The sequence below is a fragment of the Borostomias antarcticus genome (assembly GCF_949987555.1).
Source record: "Borostomias antarcticus genome assembly, chromosome: 15".
Taxonomy (NCBI): Eukaryota; Metazoa; Chordata; class Actinopteri; order Stomiiformes; family Stomiidae; genus Borostomias; species Borostomias antarcticus.
In genome coordinates this window covers 9,180,084-9,199,143 of record NC_140248.1, presented here as the reverse complement: position 1 = coordinate 9,199,143, position 19,060 = coordinate 9,180,084, and the positions used below count along the sequence as shown (strand labels likewise).

The window sequence follows — 19,060 nt, the reverse complement described above, 5'->3', positions numbered from 1 at the left end:
GAGGGCGGTTAGGGAGGTTTCAAGGAAGGTGATGATGAACAAGACGACGTCTGAAGGACTAATATCAACCTCCAATCAGGGGTCTCTTACTACAGAGTTCTGAAAACCGTTTGTCCCGGCTAACATGGCCACCTAGTGGGTGACCGTGGTATGAGCGCTGCTCTGCTGTGTCCGGTGACAAAGCGCTCCCCGGCGTCTGACGCGTCGGGAGGAATACCTTGTAGAGTTTGTCCTTCTTGCAGAGCTCCACGCTCTGTTTCCAGCGGTTGTTGCCCTTGAAGAGGTAAGCGGCGATTCTCCTGAACTCAATCAGCTCGTGCCTCTCCAGGCGCTGGGCCAGGGAGATGTTATCAAAGTTGTCGTAGGCGTCTATAGACGTCCTCAGAGCCTACAGACAAGAGGGGAGGAGGAAATGATCGATGAGGAAAAAGTTGTCTTGTTAAGAAATGGATAGATAAGAAGTTTATTTCTTTCTATTGAAGTGTATTGTTTTTTATTTATCCCCAAATTCTTGTTGTCGCAGCAAAAAAAGGTACACAGAGCACACAACAATACAATGCAGTAAAAAACACAACAAAAGGCACAGTGGCACCGAAATGTACCCAAATATACCTTAAAATACACAAAAAACTCTAAAAAACAACGACCAACCAAGGCCTTCTGTAGTTTCCTGGAGGTGGGGTCTCACCTGGTAGTCCTCCTCGGTGATGAAGAGGTTGTTAAGTGCTTCGTTGACAGACTTGTTGTTGTGGTTCTGTACTGACCGCAGGTAGGGCTTGACCAGGGGCAGCTGCTTCACCTGGGGACGCAGAAACACGCCTCTCAGATTCACACATCCCACAGCAGGTCTAGCGGTATGGACGGTCAGACACAAATTCATCTCTTGAGTTTTATCCACTCTGACCGACAAGCCATGTGATCGTTGCGATGCACAAGTGTCATTATTAGAGCGATGCAGAGAGGACAGCGCGGGAGTCTGACCTTGGTGAAGAAGTTGACGGCGCGGGAGTGGTCCAGTCTGGGGGACAGCACTATGAGCAGGTCATTCAGTAACAACGGCTTGAACTCCAGATAGAACTGGACCGCTCTGTAGTACAGCTCCACGTTGGCCACCTACAGTAGGTCCCGGGGGAGAGAAGCGGGATGGTTATACTGTATGTGCTGAACAAATGTATGGGCTTTAAATGTGGGCGTTGCTGGAGACGGTCTATCTTGTGCTGCGCTGCACCTTGGTGATGATGTCTTTGAACTGGCCCTCTTTCCAGGCGTCTGTGGGGTGGTTCATCATGGTGATGATGGCGTTGTCAAACTCTTCGTACTTGTCGTACAGGAACACCAGCTCCGCCCACAGGTGGGCCTGCTCAGCCGCCCTCAACACCTGATTGGGTAGAACACAGCCGGCAGCACTTGGTCAACGTGGGGCCTAGTGTCCCTTCTCCGACTGACTGAAGGTAGGTTTACACACACACCACCAGCTTCTAACTTGGGCTACACTTTGAATCATTCGCCTGGCCACACACACACGCACACACCCACCCACACCCACACCCACACACACACTCTCTCAGCCCCTCGCCTGGCTGACGACAGATCTGCCCACCTTTGGAATGTTGACTCTGGACCAGAAGAGCTCCAGGTGCTCCCTCATCTTCTGGGGCTTGAACTTGGAGTAGAGGATGGCCAGCTCGGTGAACATGCCCATGTGGGCGCGCTCCAGACCCAGGGCCGCCTCCAGCATCGTGATCAGCTCCTCAAAGTAAGCGCGATCCTGAGAGAGGGAGAGAGAGAGAGGGAGAGAGAGGGAGAGAGAGGTGTGATATCAAATTACATTAGTCAATCTAGCAGACACTTTTATCCAAAGCGACTCACACCAATTGTATTTAACGTAGTCAGTGTACTACTACTCACCAGTAGTAGTATCAGATACACAAGCAAGTTGGCTGTACGCAGTTTAACGTGGCTCGGGCGTGTTCATTCAGATGCCTCAAGCTAGTATGCGCGTGTTATTGTAAAAAAGAAACCTAAGGGCCGCGCTCGTATAGAGCTCGATCGACGACACCTGCTCCTCCTCCTCCTCCTTGCCTGGTAGTAGTTGATCAGCTCCTCCAGCTCGTCGGCGTGCACGACGATGTGGAGGCCGCACATCTGGGCCAGCCGGAACTCGGTCCCGTCCACGCAGGCGAAGCACACCTCCTTCCAGGTGCGGGTGCTGTTGGCCTTGCGCGCCCCGTCCACGGCCGCCTGGTACTCGCCCAGGTGCACCAGGGTGGAGGCCAGGCGGCCAAAGTTGGACACGTTGTTGTAGAGCAGCTTGGCCGCGTCGTACATCTTCTCGTCGTAGCAGCGGTCGCCCACCTGCGAAGGAAAAAAAAAAGAAAAGTACGTGCGAACGTTAACTCGGGTTCACCCGGCGGCAGATAGGGGGGTCCGGTGATGGGTTTTCGGTATGGTGGTGCACCTGCTGGATGTGGGCGTTGTTGGGTCCGTTGATGAACTCCTCCAGCTCGGCCAGGCGGTTGGTCTTGGCCAGGGCGAAGATCAGCTCCGTCTCCACGTACGACTCCCGGGCCTTCTTACGTGCCATCTGCAGGAACTTGACCAGGTCCTCCCAGTTACCTGACACACAGACGCCACACAGTCCATTAGAGGTTGTGACTGCCAGTATGAAGATTCTGCCTAAACCAATATATTTAACACTCAGTCACCCCCCCCCCCCCCCTCTGTCCCACTTGGCCCAACCCTGATCCTTACCACTCTGGTCTGCGGCCTGCACCACCTCCATGTAGGCGGAGGGGTCGTCAGCCTTGATGTAGGAGTCGATGGCCTCCTTCACCAGGCCCTTCTGCAGCTGAGCCTTGGCCAGCTGGCTCCACACAGCCGGCTCGTTACAACGCTCTGCGAACTCATAGGCCCGGTCCAGGTTTCCAATGTGCTCAATCAGCACCTGGGGACCATAAAACACCACAGGCGGTCAGTACTGGAGATCACGGACAATACATCCCTAGTACCGGGTAGTGGTATTGGGATATATACATATATATAGGTATATGGGTCAATGATGAATATGTCATTCAGTGTAATATAGTGTAAAAAAAAAAGCAGAAAAAAAAAAAAAAAAAAGTGGTATTCAAAATAAAAGAATGTAATTTTTTCTGGGTGGTTATATTTCTGCAAGTCAACGCATGAATATATAAACTTGTGATTATGAAAAAATTTACATTTTTCAAGGGGGCACTCAGTGTTGTACTGAATGACATGGGCCACCTTTACGTCATTGACCCATAATTGTGTAGAGGAGGGGTCTTTCCTGACCTGCACGGCAGAGGTGTTGACATCGAACTTCTTGAAGATTGCGAAGGCCTCCTCGAAGAGCTCGTTGCTGATGGCGATGTTGGCGATGTCGGGCGCGTCGTAGTTGTCCAGGCGGTTGATGTACTCCATCACGCGGGTACGGTCCGCCTTGATGGCCGTCAGGATCAGCAGGTTCTGCAGGTTTCTGAAGAGAAGAGACCAAAGATTGAGAAAAGGACATCCTCCGAGGAGAACAACAACGCAAGCCATGTCCCAGACCCGTCCGCCAACCGCCGGTAGAAGACGCTTCACCTGTGTTCACTGAAGACCGAGTTGTCCAGAACAATCTTCTCCAGCAGCTCGATGAGCTCGTTGGGCAGGTCAGCGGTCATGAAGGCCTTGACCGTGACAGACACCTCCTCTGGGTCCTGAGTTTCAGACAGGGCTGTCTGCACCACCTGACCCACACAGATCAACAACCAAGGAGGTTAGGGTTGTGTCATATCAACGCCATTCACTTTTTAACTACACTGGTTTTCATCACAGTACTACATATCACGACAGCACACAAATTGTATATATAAAACATTGCGCAACACATCACACTACACACACTGTATATACGCTCACCACAGATCATTCTGTATATGCGTATTTTGCATTTGTGATTTTCTTATTTGGTTATATTGCGTTTTTGTCATGTCTTTGCACTGTCCTCTCCTGCACCCTGTCTAATGTCGTCTCCATCAGTGTATGCACCATTACCCTAGACAAATTCCTTGTATGTGTAAACCACATAAGATGGGGAATAAATTGATCTTGAATCTTCTTCTCCAGCTTGGTGAGGGCTGAACATCTGACTATAACAGACTGGTACAGGGGCCCACCTGGTCGATGAGGGGTCTTCTGACCATCTGACTATAACAGACTGGTACAGGGGCCCACCTGGTCGATGAGGGGTCTTCTGACTATCTGACTATAACGGACTGGTACGGGGGCCCACCTGGTCGATGAGGGGTCTTCTGAAGGGGTTGCTCTCCAGGAGCACGCTGGCCCAGAGCTCGGGGTCCCTGCGACGCACCAGGTAGCGAGACAGACTCTTGAACAGAGAGTTTTCGTTGCAAACCTGAGAACAAACCAGAACATCGCATCACAACACGTCCCGCCGAATGAAAGGCGAACAAACAAAATCAAATAAGAGTCCCAACGAATTGACGACGGAAATGAGCGGGCGCAAGCGAACACTAACGTTGATGAGCTCCTGGTCACACTGTCCCCTCTCGTAGGCCACGCAGGCCAGGTGGGGGTCCCTCTTCTCGCAGTACTTGCCCACCACGCGGCTGTCGTAGAAGGGGTTCTCGCGCAGGAAGCGCTCCGGGTTGTTGTTACTGTCGATGTAGATCTTGGCCAGGGCGTTGTGGGTGGCGGGCTCCTCCAGGCCCTCGTGGATACGGGCCTCCAGCCAGGGCAGCAGCAGCTTCAGTCTGGGAGGGAGGGAGGGAGAGAGAGAAGGAGAGAGGGAGGGAGAGAGAGGGAGGGAGGGAGGCGTATTAAGCCTAATTGATGCTTCTTGAAAAAGTGTTGCTCGACAAAAAAATAAGTGTAATAAGTGACATGTTGCATTTATGCTTCGGGCGACACTTCGCGTCGTCTCTATGGAAACAATCCACAGCGCGCTTGTCATTCTGTTGCGCGTTTGTTGTCATTCTGTGCGAAGCGGCTTTCTGAGGGAAAGAGTTTAATCTGAGGTAAAGAGGTTGTTCAGAGAGCGGTTTCATTGTGGTTTGTTTTCATTCTGATCGGGAAAGATGGCTGTACCGGTGTACCGGAATTCGTTCCACGAATTCTGCGGTACTTGGTTGATGTGAAGGGGCAGGGATGAATTGTATAGGTGGGGATATCTCCTCACAAGCTCGGAGAGCCGTTCCTCTACTCCATGACAGCCTAACGTCAAATGACAGCCAAAACTAAAACAAGGCTGCGGAACAAGCATATCCATGGCAATGCACGAGCCTTCTATCCAGCTATCCAATCACACTTGACATTACAAAAAAGTGTCGCCCATGACATCAAAAGTGTTGAGCGACGGTTTTAAAAGTGTCGCTCGACTAAGCATAAATTGGGCTTTAGCCTCCACAACAGACATGGATAGTCCACACTCTACTCCTGATGATGGTGTTTGGGAGTGTGTGAGCGGGTGAGCGGTTTGTGTGGTGTGCTGCGCTGTGGTCTGGGAGGAGGGGGGTGTGGAGGGTCTAACTGTTACCTGTTCCTCTTCTCCACCTCGGCCACCAGCTCGTCGGTGGAGAACTGCCCCCTCACCACCAGGATCAGGCTCTTGATGACGTCCTCGGAGCAGTCCACGTCCAGCAGCCCTCCGATCACCACCGGCAGACGGCTGGGGTTCACCTAACACAGGCACGGGTCAGCCCCCCCGCCGTACACATCCTGGGACTTCTCACATGCGAGTTACTGGTTGGGACACGTGCGTGTGTGTGCGCTTAAGCGTAGGACTTACTTTCTGCACGTAGATCTCAATGTATTTCTGCAGGTTGTTGCGGTACAGGTAGAGGACCAGGTCGTGGACGAAGTCGAAGCGGTCGCAGACGATGATGAGGGGGAGCTGGTCGGTCAGCTTGGCCTCCTGTCCATCACAGAGAGCAGGGGAGGGGCCACGGTCAGCATGACCGCACAGTCACATAAGAGGCCTGAACATGGCCCACGATCCCAGCCAAACCTGCCATGGTCTGTAGCCAATCGGAAAATGTACCAATTGCACGGTAAAGTTTTTCTTATCTTAAACCATGTGCATTTGGATGAGGGGGAAGTTGGGCGTAAATCTCCGGTGTGCAGGTTCTAAAGAGAACCTGACTTTGACTGTGAATCAATGAGAAGGATGTATTGGGTCACATTTTGGAGAGTTTGGAGAGAGTTTGACTGTAATCTTGTTGGCTCACACGACTTATTAATGTACAATGACAAAAGAAATTTCCGAATCACTGAAAATGAAATTGTTATCATTTTACAGTTGCACCAATCCTGCTTGAGTGATTCAAAATGACTATCAAGGAAAACAACTAAAACTAAATAAAAGTTCTCAACTACAACAAATGGAAGGAGTCGCATTTTGAATGGTTAGAGTGGAGTGGACTGAGTGGAGAGAGAGAGAAAAGACATGAGCAAAGAAAAAGTAAATAAACAACTAGAAAACCCCCTTCTGAGAGGCTCTAAGCTAAGTGCAGTTGGCTCTCATTCACACACACACGGGCGCACACACGCACACAGGAGCGCACACACACACGACTCCCCCTGCAGGTTCTACTGAGGTACTGCCACACGGCTCACACTAGGGACACCACCACTGGAACACAAGAGCGTCACTAGGCTACCTCTCCACAGCGCCCCCTGCTGCTGCACTCGGGGTATGCCGGGCACACCGCTGCCACCGCCACTCCTACAGGACTAACGCTGGGATGGTGCACCTGGAGTCACAGCCCAGCCCAGCCCAGCCCAGCCCTCACAGAGGCTGCCGCATGATGGGATGACGTCCTCCTACTGGACCACAAACCAGCACAGCGGGGGCTGTAGGCCTATTTTGGTCTCCCTAGAGTGGGAATCAACTCAAATACCCTACACTTGTACAGCCAAACAGCCATGAGTTAAGGTGTGGCAGTGCCAGCAGTTCCGCTGGCACAAGACCGTTTACACACGGGGACACTCCAAAAACACGGAGCTAATCTTAGCCTATATGCCCAGAGTCTGTGTAGCGTCCTGTAGGCGTCTGGTTATTTGAGAGTAGTACCGTGGCTGCCCCCCTCAAACAAACCCCAGGGTTAATCCTGAATCTGGTCGGGGGAGGGGGTAGGAGGAGGAAATTAAAGAGGGGAGGGAGGTCCTGTACTTGGGGAGGATTTACCTGGTACATGTCCTGCCATTCCAAAGACACAAGGAAAAGCACAAAAGATAATAACTGCCATCAGGAAAATTGAGCAGAGGAAGACGTCTTACCATTGAAAGCATGTGAAAACGTGTTGAGAATGCTCTAAGGGATAGCGTTAAAACCTGCATTATGTATTTAAGTTTTCAATTGAGTTTAAAATCGTGGAAATATTCGATTTAACTCATACTAAATCAAGTGTGTTAATTTCAAGATTGGACATGCACCCTTAAAAGGAGATTGTGTTAGGAAAATTGACTGTAAACACAAAGTTCAAGCTTTCAAATCAAAATGCCTTTCTGCAAATAAAATGAAAGTAAATTCCGTTTTAAATAAAATCACTGACATGGTTTAGTGAAAAAACGTTCAGAAACATTTCAGACAGAAAGATGGAGAATGGATGAGAGAGGGGAAAACGAGAAAATAATAGAAATAGTAAAAGGTCGATTTTCTCTCACATCCTTTCAGATGCCCCGTGGTCTTCTTACCTTGAGGAAGTTCTTGACGCGTTCGGGGTCGTAGCAGTTGCTCTCTCGGCAGATCCTCTCCACCTCCTTGATCTGGCCCGTCTTACAGGCGGCCTGGATGTACTTGAAGTGGACCTCGGGGTCCTGGCTGAAGTTCACAATGGAGCCCAGGAAGTAGAACAGACCTGAGACACAGACACACACACACGCACACACAAATAAATAGGGAGATGGGGTCAGTAACACACACATGCACAATCACCGGTATGACACTATCATAAAGTCGCCATGTTAAGCCAGGCTGGAATGAATAGAACCAAGGAAGTAGAACACACCTGGGACACAAACACACAAATAATTAGGGAGATGGGGTCCATAACACACACACACACACACACACACACACACACACACACACACACACACACACACACACACACACACACACACACACACACACACACACACACACACACACACACACACACACACACACACACACACACACACACACACACACACACACACACACACACACACACACACACAATCATAAAACCGCCATGTTTAGCCAGTCTGGTACGAATCATACGATGATCTAAATAGATAGTAGCTCTGTCTCTGCGCTGTAGCCTATTGAACCGTGGGGCTCCATTACCTCCCGCTGCAGTGAGAGAGGCGCGGCCCCACTTAAGGACATCCTGCGGAGCTTATCGATCATCCTGCCCTACTTAGCTAATTGCAGCTGGGTGACCACCACTAGCTCACACAGGGCCTAGGAGTCAAGGGCTCACGGGGCCAAACGTTAAGTCAATGTGCATCATAGACAGGTTATATACAGGCCTATCCTGGGTTAGGAGACACAGTGGTGGGGCCAGGTTATATACAGGCCTATCCTGGGTTAGGAGAGACAGTGGTGGGGCCAGGCTGTCCTGTGCCATGAGAGGCGAGGCGACCCCCGGGGCCTCACCCTCGAAGCTCTTGAAGGACTCGAAGAGCTCGGTGAGGGACTGCGTGGAGAGCTGCTCGTGGTACTTGGACGCCACCTGGACGCAGATCTGCAGGTTCTGGCGGATGTTGGCCGACAGCATGGCCCGCAGACACTCCAGAGAGTCCTCCACCGACAGAGAGCCAAAGTAGTTCACCAGCCACTGGAGGGAGGCAGGGAGAGAGGGAGGGAGGAAGGGAGGGAGGGAGACAGAGAGAGAGAGAGAGAGAGAGAGAGAGAGAGAGAGAGAGAGAGAGAGAGAGAGAGAGACAGAGAGAAAGATGAGGAGGTACATTAAAGTTAGAGTGTGGCTCAGACAGATGAAAACCTGCATATGCAGCCTACCTCGGGTTGAGCAGGTGTGTGTGTGTGTGTGTGTTGGGGTACTGTACCTCGGGGTTGAGCAGGTGTGTGTGTGTGTGTTGGGGTACTGTACCTCAGGGTTGAGCAGGTGTGTGTGTGTGTGTTGGGGTACTGTACCTCAGGGTTGAGCAGGTGTGTGTGCACCACGGCACGCTTGATGTCGTACAGGTCGGTGTAGTGCTCCAGCGCCCTCTGCAGGAGGCCGGCCTTCTCGCACAGCTGGGCTATGTGGGCGCGGTCGTAGTTGGTGAACATCTGGTTGCCCAGGATGGCGTCTGCGACCTAGGGAGGAAGAGAACGGGAGAAACATGTCATTCGTGTGACGTTTGTGTTAAGTCTGCTTCAGGAGCAAAACAATAATAGACTAGACACACCACCCTCAGAGAATGACTGGGGAGTGTTTGGAGTGTGTGTGTGTGTGTGTGTGTGTGTGTGTGTGTGTGTGTGTATAATGTTGCACGGTACTGCGATACCCTGCTGTCAAAAACGGTACAATACCCCATTTTATTTATACCGGTGCTTTAAGAATGAGCTGTATTTCTGAGTTGTGTCGAGGCAGTGTGTCGGGGCAGTGTGCGTCTCTCTCCCTCTCTGCTACTCTGTCCCTCTGGGGCAGTGTGCGTGTGTGTGTGTGTGTGTGTGTGTGTGTGTGTGTGTGTGTGCGTGTGTGTAGCGCTCTGCTTCCCTCTGTCCCTTTGCTACTCCCTAAGCAGAGTGCGCGTTCCAACCGTCAGTCCAGTTCACCAAAATACTTTGACCATTCGCTTATGAAGAATCTAGGGAGAAATGTCTATAACATCTACAGAGTCTTACTGCTATGTATTTGATTTAATGTGTTTGTTTGTTTTCATGTGGACACTGTGTAGTCGATAGAGGGAGGGAGACAGCTGATGCTGCTGCTGCTGTGGCCGCTCGGGGTAGTGGGTGTCAAGAGGTCACACTTAGGCCACAGGGGGGGCCTCTTCTCTGGGGTATTAATGATACATCTCTATGGGACACTATAAACAGACACAACCTGGACTGACAACCATTGGTGATTAAGATATCATGTTAGGGTGACAGGCGACACATCTGTATGGTCACTCCTCCACCAATGTGGCTTCACTAGGCCCTAAACGGGCAGGCCTAGGCGTGGGGGGTGGGGCGAAAGAGCACTATTTAACGTCTCAACCAAACTTTGAGACTTTGATTTGGAAACGGTAGGCAACTCGGCCGGACAGATTGGCTGCTCCCAGCAGGCAGACAGGCTGATAACACCATGCGGGGAGGGAAGTCTAAGGCCTTGACTTTGCAACATAGCCGCAGCCAGCAGAGAAGCAGGGAGAGAGAGAAACATCCCAGTGTTCCATGTGATTGTATCTTTGTACAATAAATCTATCATCTGTCGCCGCTTCCAATCCTGTGTTGGGTGATTTCATCACAACAATAAAGCAATTAACACCGTGGTTCATAATTAGATGGTGCTGCAACTCTTATAAAGGCTTATAAAAAAATTACACAACGCAGAGCAACAGAAGAAAAAGACCTCAAAAGCCAACACTTATTTCTGCAAACGTTTGGGGCGAACACAAGTCAGAAAAAAAGATGTAAAATAGTTACAAGCCAAGAACGTTCACGAAAGAAAGTGAAAGTGCGGAGGGCTGCTCAGTCGGTTACTCTAGGCCGTGGTGGATGATTTCCAAAAGCAAAAGCGCCTATTTGGCAATGTTTCTGATTTAAACCTAACGGTAATAGCAGGGTAATAGCTGAACCTCATAACATCAATGAGGCGATCTGTAAACTCTGGAGCTCGTCATGCCGTAACGTGAACACCGTTGCTCTGTGCTGCGAGGCTGCGCCACGCTCTGCTGCGCGCTGACAGAGTGAAGGAGAGGATCAGTAGCCTGGCTCCCGACCCTGAATCTGAATAACAATTCAATCTGAGTGTCAGACTAGTGGAGCAGAGCACTTTCATCTTATAATTGTAGCATCCCAAGCGTATTATTTAACAGTTTTTATTTTATTTTATGAATAAATTAATATAATTAAATATATATGTAATGTATTAAGTTTAAACAGTTCACATTCCTGCTCCGCCTCAACAGCAAACAATAAGTAGGCTACACCTGACATTGTTATTATTCCATTAGCCTACCTTTCCTAATGTTTTAGTTTTTTGCTGTGGTATCGTTTCAGTATCGGTATCGAGATATTTTTAGCAGGTATCGAAGTTATAATTTTGGTATCGTGACAACAGTGTGTGTGTGTGTGTGTGTGTGTGTGTGTGTGTGTGCGTACCTGCGGGGCGTGCATGAGGTTCATCTCCAGCAGGCGCGTCTGCAGGGGCCCCTCAGAGGGCCGGTTGTTCTTCAGGGCGTCCAGCAGGAAGGAGGTGCACTGCTGGATCAGGTTGTACTCCATGAACACGTCCACGATCTGAGCAGACCAGACGGGGGGACAGAGCAGCAGGGGGGGGGGGGGAGGTGATCAATATGCAGAGGGAAAACCACCGGTCACTGGTTGTTTATATGATGTAGTGAAATGGACCTGTGTGATGTCGGCCAGGGGCTCCTCGTCCTGGACCAGCATCTGGGAGAACTGCAGGCCCTGCTCCGGACTGATGCGCATCACGTTCCTCAGCAGGAAGATCCAGTCCGGGGTGTAGCCCACCTACGGCACGGGAGAACCGCGCGGTTAGAAAAGCAAGCACGCCGCACGCCGCTATTTGATTACACACCTGCTCTGGATCAGACTGAGCCAAACCCAAGTCTCGCGGGAGCCGAGTGTTTATATCCGCGCGTTCCCGCCGGGGTGCGGTGAGGAAGGGAAAGTTCACACATCGAGAGGCCAACGACGTACCTTCTTGGCGTACAGCACTATTTTGGGGAACTGGCCGGTCTCGGCGAAGCACTGGATGACTTTGTTGGGGACGTTGGCCCTCAGGTAGACGCTGAGAGCCAGGGTTGGGTCCACAGATTTGACCAGGTCGCCGAGCTCCTCGGAGCACTCCAGCTGAGGACACACACACACACGCACACGCACGCACGCACAGTCAACAATACTGATGTTACACTAAAAATCACACCCAGGTGGTGAAGAGGTTTATGAGCAATATCTACTGCCCTCTGCTGGTGTTCAACGGTACTGGGTACTCCTGATTGGCCCAAATCTCATGCTACGTCCACGTGACACAGATGAACGGACAGACACGCAGATGTGGCTGCACCTCTTAAAAAGACCCAAAGCCCGGAATGCAATATACACATTCTTGTACCATGGTGAGTTGTGAATATCTTTTTTTTTTTTTCTTTTTTTTTTTTTTAAAGAGGAGAGGACAGAAAAAGTTGAATTGTACAAGTGAAAATAGAGCAGAAAACAAAAGGAAAACATTGAGAGGAACCACCCATATTTCTGTGTCGAGGGAGGAAAAAGAAACAGAAAATGCTCGGCATAGCAAACAGATCGCCTCACATCTGAGGGAGGACCAACAGCCGAGATGACTGGTGAAGATACGCGCGCGTTCACACGGCGCTCAGGAAGAGGCCGCTTCCTCTAGAGAGGTGGGAGGGTTCCAGATACCGATCTCCCGCCCTTCACAAGCAGAATAACTACCTTGTCCTCTTTGAGCCACTTCTCCAGCAGCTGCTTGCGTCCCTGCTGGAGGACGGGCCTGCACAGCTCCAGGGACTCAAACTTGTTGAGCTGGCCCTGGTCCAGCAGGATGCCGAAGTACTGGAGCAGAGGGGAGGTCTGGCCGGGCTGGGCCGGGACGCTCTGGAACTTCCGGATGGTGTCGGGGGTACGGAGGATCCCCTAAGACCGAGGAGCAGCAGAAAGGGTGGAGGTCACACACACACACACACAGATGAACAGTCCCCTTGATACTGTACAGGGCTAGGAGGTGGGAGCTGGGCCTCCACTAGCTATGTGCATAGCAACAAAAGCACCTGGAGACTAAACACAACAAGTGAATTTCGTGTCCCTGATTAGCCTCCCTGATTAGCCTCTACCGAGTCTCAGATGAACTGAAGTCATCAGTTTACGATGTACACCCTTGAAAAGGCACACACACACAACGCCGGCTTAAGGGAAGGCCCTGCGCAGGGCGGGGCCCTGTCCATCGGCATGGTTACCTTCGGCGCGTTGGCGGCGACCTTGGCGGCCTCCGAATAGTTGCCCCCGGCGAAGAGGGTGTTGAACTTGCGGGCGAACAGCTCCTCGGCGCCGGCTAGGTTGTTGCGGACGGCCATGCGCAGCGCCAGGTCCGGGTTCTGCAGCACGTTGGTGATGTAGGGGATGATGTTCTCCTCCTCCACACACACGGACAACACCTGGACGCAGGGACACACGGGGGACGGACGTTAGCAGAAACACACAGTGGGGAACCGGAGCGGACGCATCTCTAACGATCGCTACGTTTCCCAGATATGGGTCAAGGTTATGACTGGTCAACTGGAGTCAACAACATTACAACTGACTATTTGGCATGTCATCAGAAAGATACAGGGGGAAATCAGGGGAAATCTGTTGCCATGTCTTGTCTTCACGCGGCCTCACACATTTAAGCACATATACCTATAGACGTAACATGAAGATGACATGGTAATTATCGGGGTGCTTTGTTAAGTGGTGCCGTCCTATGGCAGAGGGGACAAAGCCCCTGCTAAAGCGTGCACCTTTCCAGGCTGAGGATCTGCGGCCTGATGGGAGCAGTGTGATTAGTTGATTCGGGGGGTGCCTGGGGTCACGTGCAATGGTACGTGCGTGTAATGGCTTTGCTGTCGAAGTCTGAGACGTTGGGGGTGGGAAGGCCGATCATTTTGGAGAAATTGTGTGATGGCATGTGACTTTGTTCTTATTGGAGTCAGTTAACGTGTTAAAGAAGCAGGTGGAAGGGCAGAGGAGAATGGGCTGAGGTATGATCTCCAAGGTGTGGGTCAACGGAAAGTGCTCTGAGCTTGCGGATGGCAGAGTCTTTGTTGGCAGCGCTTATGGAAATCAGAAGTGTTGCTCAAAGCTCAGTTGGTAGTCGCGGGTGAGTGAAAGGCATTTGTAGCCCTCCACCATCTCAACAGCTTCATTACTGATGCTGGTGGGGGTTGTTGGTGGAGTTGTGGACTGTGCTTTGTGTGCTGGGAGTATTGATCAACAGTTCTCTTGTCTTGGTTACATTCAGCTATAGGCAATTGTTCATGCGCCATTGTGTGAAAAGAGAGATGGAGTCTTGATAACCTGAGCTAGTTATAACAGCTAGTTATTAAGGACTGCAAGTATGGCAGTGTCATCCGAGTATTTGAAGTATGTAGTGATGAGGGGCTGATAAGAGTCATTGTTGCAGTAGAGGGTAAACAGGAAGGGGCTCAGGACACAACCTTGTGGGGCGCCGCGTGTTGGTGATGGTGGTTGAAGATGTTACAGTGTCCACTAACTGTTTGTGGTCTGTCACTGAGAAAGCTGTGTACCCAGTAAATGAGTAGTGGGGGGATGTTGAGGTGGTGGAGTTTCCTGATCATCTGGGGGCACTGGATGATATTGAAGGCAGGACTAAAATCGATGAAAAGGAGTCTGGCGAAGTTAGCAGGTGATTCTAGGTGTTGTAGGAGGGAGTGAAGGGAGTGAAGGAGGCATGCCATAGTATCCTCAGTCGTACAGGCGAAATGGTTAGAGTCCAGTTGTGGTTAGACAATAGGAAGGATGATGTTAAGCACCAGAGGTGTGCAACTTGCTGATAGTGGTTAGTTCACTAGCTCAGCTAGTTCTGAGGCTGTACAGGGGCCATGAGAGCTGCTTCACTAGATTTATATTTAGGGGACTATAAATGGTTACAGATTGGTTTAGAACAGATTAAATTAATTATAGCAACAATTGTTCATCTGCTCCACTTATGGCTCGATATTGTTTGCTAGTTTGGTGTTAGGGGGAGGGTCTGCTATTTCACAATAGAGGCTAGGCTATATTCAGACGGAGAGATGGAGATCCGGTTACAGCCGTGTGTTCCAGGCCAAGGCCAGGCCTGGGATCCAGACTGGAAGCTGATCTCTGCAGCATCACCAGTAAACAAAGGACACAACCAAGTGTGGATGGGAGGCAGAGGGGTGTCCACTTCCCTCAGTCATGCTACGGTTTGTTTTTGCTACCGTTTCCAATTTTCTTTCTACCCTTCCTCCACCAAATCAGTTAGGCTCCAGACACATTAGTTGGAAAACTAACAAATGACAAGTGTCAAATGGGGGGCCCCCCTTAGTGGATGATTGTAGCCCTAAAAGGCTACTTTCAAGTGCCCCGTAGCTATGGTATTCTCTCACTGACAGGCGTGCAACTGAGAGGGCCTGTCAGAGACAATCAGCCTCATTAAGTGCACACAACATCCACAGTTGTAAGCACTGAGCAGCAGGCATGCTGTGGCTACAAGAAAACTCAACTCTGGGCAAATCGGTAATGGAACATCACAACCTCCACTTAACAGCGGGGCCTTCAGCTGAGGCTGGCGACAGCCAGGCCTTTGCATTATTTGTGTCGGCAACTGAGATGGAGAGAGAGGGATAGGAGAGAGAGAGAAAAGGAGGGAAGAAACAGTGAGGGGGGAGGGCAGGAGATAGAGAAAGAGGGGGAGAGAAACAGGGGGAGAGAAACAGAGAGAGAGAGAGAGAGAGAGAGAGAGAGAGAGAGAGAGAGAGAGGAGAGAGAAAGATGGGGCCCCCACAGGCCCAGCAGGTCACTGCCACAGCTGTGAACACGGATGAGTGCACCTTCATTCTCCCTGCAGTCTAAGGGAGGTCAATCACTTCCCGCTAGGATATGTGTGGGCTACTAAAGAATAGTATGGAGGGAGAAGAGGGAGAGAGAAGAGGGAGAGAGGGGTAAAAATAGAGACCTAGTGATGCAGCTCCTCGGAACAATGTTGAGAGGTGGGTGGGGGGAGGCAGTGAGCCACCCAGAGAAAAGAACAGGGCTGTGCTAACGTCAGCGATAATGGCTACAGGGAAGGCAGGGATGGGGGTAGAGAGAGGGAGGGAGACAGAGAGATAGATAGAGAGATAGAGAGAGAGAGAGAGAGAGAGAGAGAGAGAGAGGTTGGGCTATGAGTCAAGCCCTACTACAAGGTTAGTTGACATTATCATACCACATCAAAACAACTTTCTCTGACAAGGTCAAAAGAGTAACAGTCACTGAATACCCCAAATATCACCCACTCTAAAGGGCAAGAAAAAATGATATTTTTCTATGTTGAGAGGACCTCAAAAATAGACAGTCGAACACTTAACATGTAAACGTCAATGAAATTGATCCTGCAAAGTTCCATGGGGGAAAAAAAAGAAAGATCCCGCCAGAGCTCTCCATGACAGACGAGCCACAGTATCGAGTGTAGCACTGGCCCCGAATCAAAGAAAGACACACACACACCACACACACCACACACAACACACACAACACACGCACACACGCACACACGCACACACACGCGGTCGTAAAACTGCAGAGCCAACGTCACAGAGCACAGTGGAACATAATGACGTGGGGCAATGTGAACGGCTCTGATTGGTCCACAGAGCCTGCACCTCTCAGCAGAAAGAGAATCGAGGGCGCCAGGCGGCGCCTCCCACTGAACATCACATGATTGTTGGGTAGGGTTTTTTTCTCCCTCTGTCTGTGGTTCCCGTGAAGAAGCTTCATGCTGCAGCCCTTCACAGGCATTTCACCATCTCAAGGTCAGCCTGGGCCTGGCTAGCTACACACACCCACACACACACACACACACACACACACGCCCAAGCCCACGCCCACACCCACACCCACACCCACACCCACACCCACACAGACACACAGACACACAGACACACAGACACACAGACACACAGACACACCCACACACACCCACCCACACACACACACACACACACACACGAGACTCACTGATGGGTGACGTACTGTAGGGATCTGCTTAGTCCTCATGTGTCCCCACTATCCCGGATGAAAGCAGGCATTCTAAGCTATTCAATTTGATGATACATTCCAACTAATGGGTGATTAAGCCCCTGAGTGGACTTGGGACGGTGAGCTTTCATCCTAAATCCAGTTAGATACTCCCTAAATCTGCAGCCAGAAAAGGGAGGGGGAGAGGGCACCTATCTACAATAACAGGGGTGGGATTACAGTGCCCAGACAGATAGAGTGTGGCCTGGCTGTCAGACAGACAGACTGACAGTGGCCTGGCTGTCACTATGCAGAGCAGGTCGGGACAGACAGACAAGACGGAGACGGTGGCCTGGCTGTGACTAGGCAGAGACGGTCTCTGTGCTCTCCGGCCCCAGCGACACGGGCCCTTAGATCAGCTTCCACTCAATTATTCATGGACTCTGTGGCTTCGCTGGGACATTATTCATCAGCCAGATGGGATCCAGTTATCCAGCCTATAATACCACCTCACTGCCAGGCAGGTCTGGGGGGGGGGGGGGGGCTCACCTGTGAAACACTATACCTTTGGATTATTTAGAACGCCTCCTTGGTTGGCTGGGATCCAGCTCTCTAACCACACAGCCACAAGCCGAGGGGGGGGGAGATTTGTTTTACAAGAGGCGTGTCCGCTTCCGTTCCGGGGGGGGAGGCTAACTGGCATTCGTGGCAGTGATTGTGTTCTGGGTCTTAAAATATGGAGAGGGGGGAAGAGATGAATTGGAAGAGGGGTTAATAATCAGCCTGCCGGGGAGTTCAGACCCCGCCTCCTCCAGAGAGACTCTGCATGGAGAGAGGTGGACCGCGGGAGAGTACTGACCCTAGGGGGGGGGGGGGGGGCACCGTAACGGGCCGGGTTACAGCGGGGCGCTGCTGACGCCACGCTAGGGTTTCAGCCCACGTCGTGTGACCGCATCCATTATGCAGGACCACTCCCGACACGGGCCGGATGGAGGGGATGTAAAAAAATAAAAAATATAAAAAGGCCGCTTCTCAAATCATATCTCTCCCCCCCCCCCCCCTGCTCCCGCGGTACGGGGCCGTACCTGTCCTTTCCTGTTGACCCCGATGATGCCGGCGGTGGCCTCGTGGGGGGCGGTGACGAAGATGGTCTCCCCGCTGATCCTGTTCATGTAGATGCAGGTGCCCGTCTCCAGGTCGTACAGGTGGATGTAGCCGTATTTGGTGATGAGGAACACGACATCCTGCTTGGAGCTTATCTGGGAGGCAGAGGGGCGGGGGGGGGATGTCAGGAGTACGCGAGTACAGGGCAATCCCACGTGACGTGGCGTGCAGCATGGAGGGGCTTAAGGTAGTTTACTATCCCAGAGCTAACGAGCTCGTCTAGCCCCGCCCTGTTCAGAGTACCCTACAAGGTCACAGTGTTCTTGGCCACCTGTGAGATCAGTGCAGCCCGTACGTAAATACCTGCATGGCCACAGGAAAGTCGTTCTGGGCCTCTGGGGGGAAGAACACGTCCACTGCCTTCTTTGGAAACGGCTGGTTCCCCGTCGGGGGGGTGCCCACTTCGATGATGTGCAGCTGGAACGGAGAGGATGGTCATTCCAGTGAGCCGAATATCTCCCGAGTCGCGCGTGGAGTTGACTGATCTCTTGACCCCGCCCCGACCCCCCCTCCCCACCCACTTCCCCCGCCTCACCTTCCCGCCCGCCTGTCCCCTCACGGCGAAGCAGAAGAGCGTGGACTCCTCGGCGTTGCCCTCCATCTTGAACTGGGCGAAGCCGGCGGCGTGGCCCTCGATGGGCTGGGACACCTTCCTGTCCACCGAGTACAGCTGCATGGCCCCCACCACGCGGTTTTGCTGCATAGGTTTCAACACAGCATGCAGATGGATTCACTGGACAGTAACAAAGAAACGGCCCCCTGCTGAGGCTACTGAGATGAATTGATACATAATTGTAAAGTAGGGCTGGGTATGGATTCGAATTTCAAGAATCGATTTGATTCCGATTCACAAGGTTCAGAATCGATTATCACGATTCGATTCGCTTCGATTCAATATCGATTCGGTTAGTGTTACTAAAACCTGTTTTTTTTTAAGCTGTAATCTTAAGTACATGA

General features: G+C 51.4%; 1 protein-coding gene across 2 annotated transcripts in view; it reads right to left on the bottom strand.

Moving 5' to 3' along the window:
- The window catches only part of cltca (clathrin, heavy chain a (Hc)), a 39,191-nt gene that overhangs the window by 4,823 nt on the left and 15,308 nt on the right, over positions 1-19,060 (bottom strand). For both annotated transcript variants that reach the window (XM_084449943.1, XM_084449944.1), the window contains exons 4-28: positions 18,639-18,800; positions 18,407-18,520; positions 18,025-18,198; positions 13,159-13,356; positions 12,638-12,838; positions 11,885-12,037; positions 11,573-11,695; positions 11,324-11,461; positions 9,164-9,328; positions 8,666-8,846; positions 7,717-7,880; positions 5,810-5,935; positions 5,558-5,700; positions 4,541-4,775; positions 4,295-4,417; positions 3,604-3,749; positions 3,313-3,496; positions 2,752-2,944; positions 2,459-2,616; positions 2,083-2,355; positions 1,601-1,768; positions 1,229-1,378; positions 982-1,113; positions 689-799; positions 218-388 (exon numbers count right to left, since the gene is read on the bottom strand). In XM_084449943.1, coding sequence (XP_084306069.1) covers positions 218-388; positions 689-799; positions 982-1,113; positions 1,229-1,378; positions 1,601-1,768; positions 2,083-2,355; positions 2,459-2,616; positions 2,752-2,944; positions 3,313-3,496; positions 3,604-3,749; positions 4,295-4,417; positions 4,541-4,775; positions 5,558-5,700; positions 5,810-5,935; positions 7,717-7,880; positions 8,666-8,846; positions 9,164-9,328; positions 11,324-11,461; positions 11,573-11,695; positions 11,885-12,037; positions 12,638-12,838; positions 13,159-13,356; positions 18,025-18,198; positions 18,407-18,520; positions 18,639-18,800 — 4,086 coding nt within the window. The remainder of the gene's footprint in view (positions 1-217; positions 389-688; positions 800-981; positions 1,114-1,228; positions 1,379-1,600; positions 1,769-2,082; positions 2,356-2,458; positions 2,617-2,751; positions 2,945-3,312; positions 3,497-3,603; positions 3,750-4,294; positions 4,418-4,540; positions 4,776-5,557; positions 5,701-5,809; positions 5,936-7,716; positions 7,881-8,665; positions 8,847-9,163; positions 9,329-11,323; positions 11,462-11,572; positions 11,696-11,884; positions 12,038-12,637; positions 12,839-13,158; positions 13,357-18,024; positions 18,199-18,406; positions 18,521-18,638; positions 18,801-19,060) is intronic.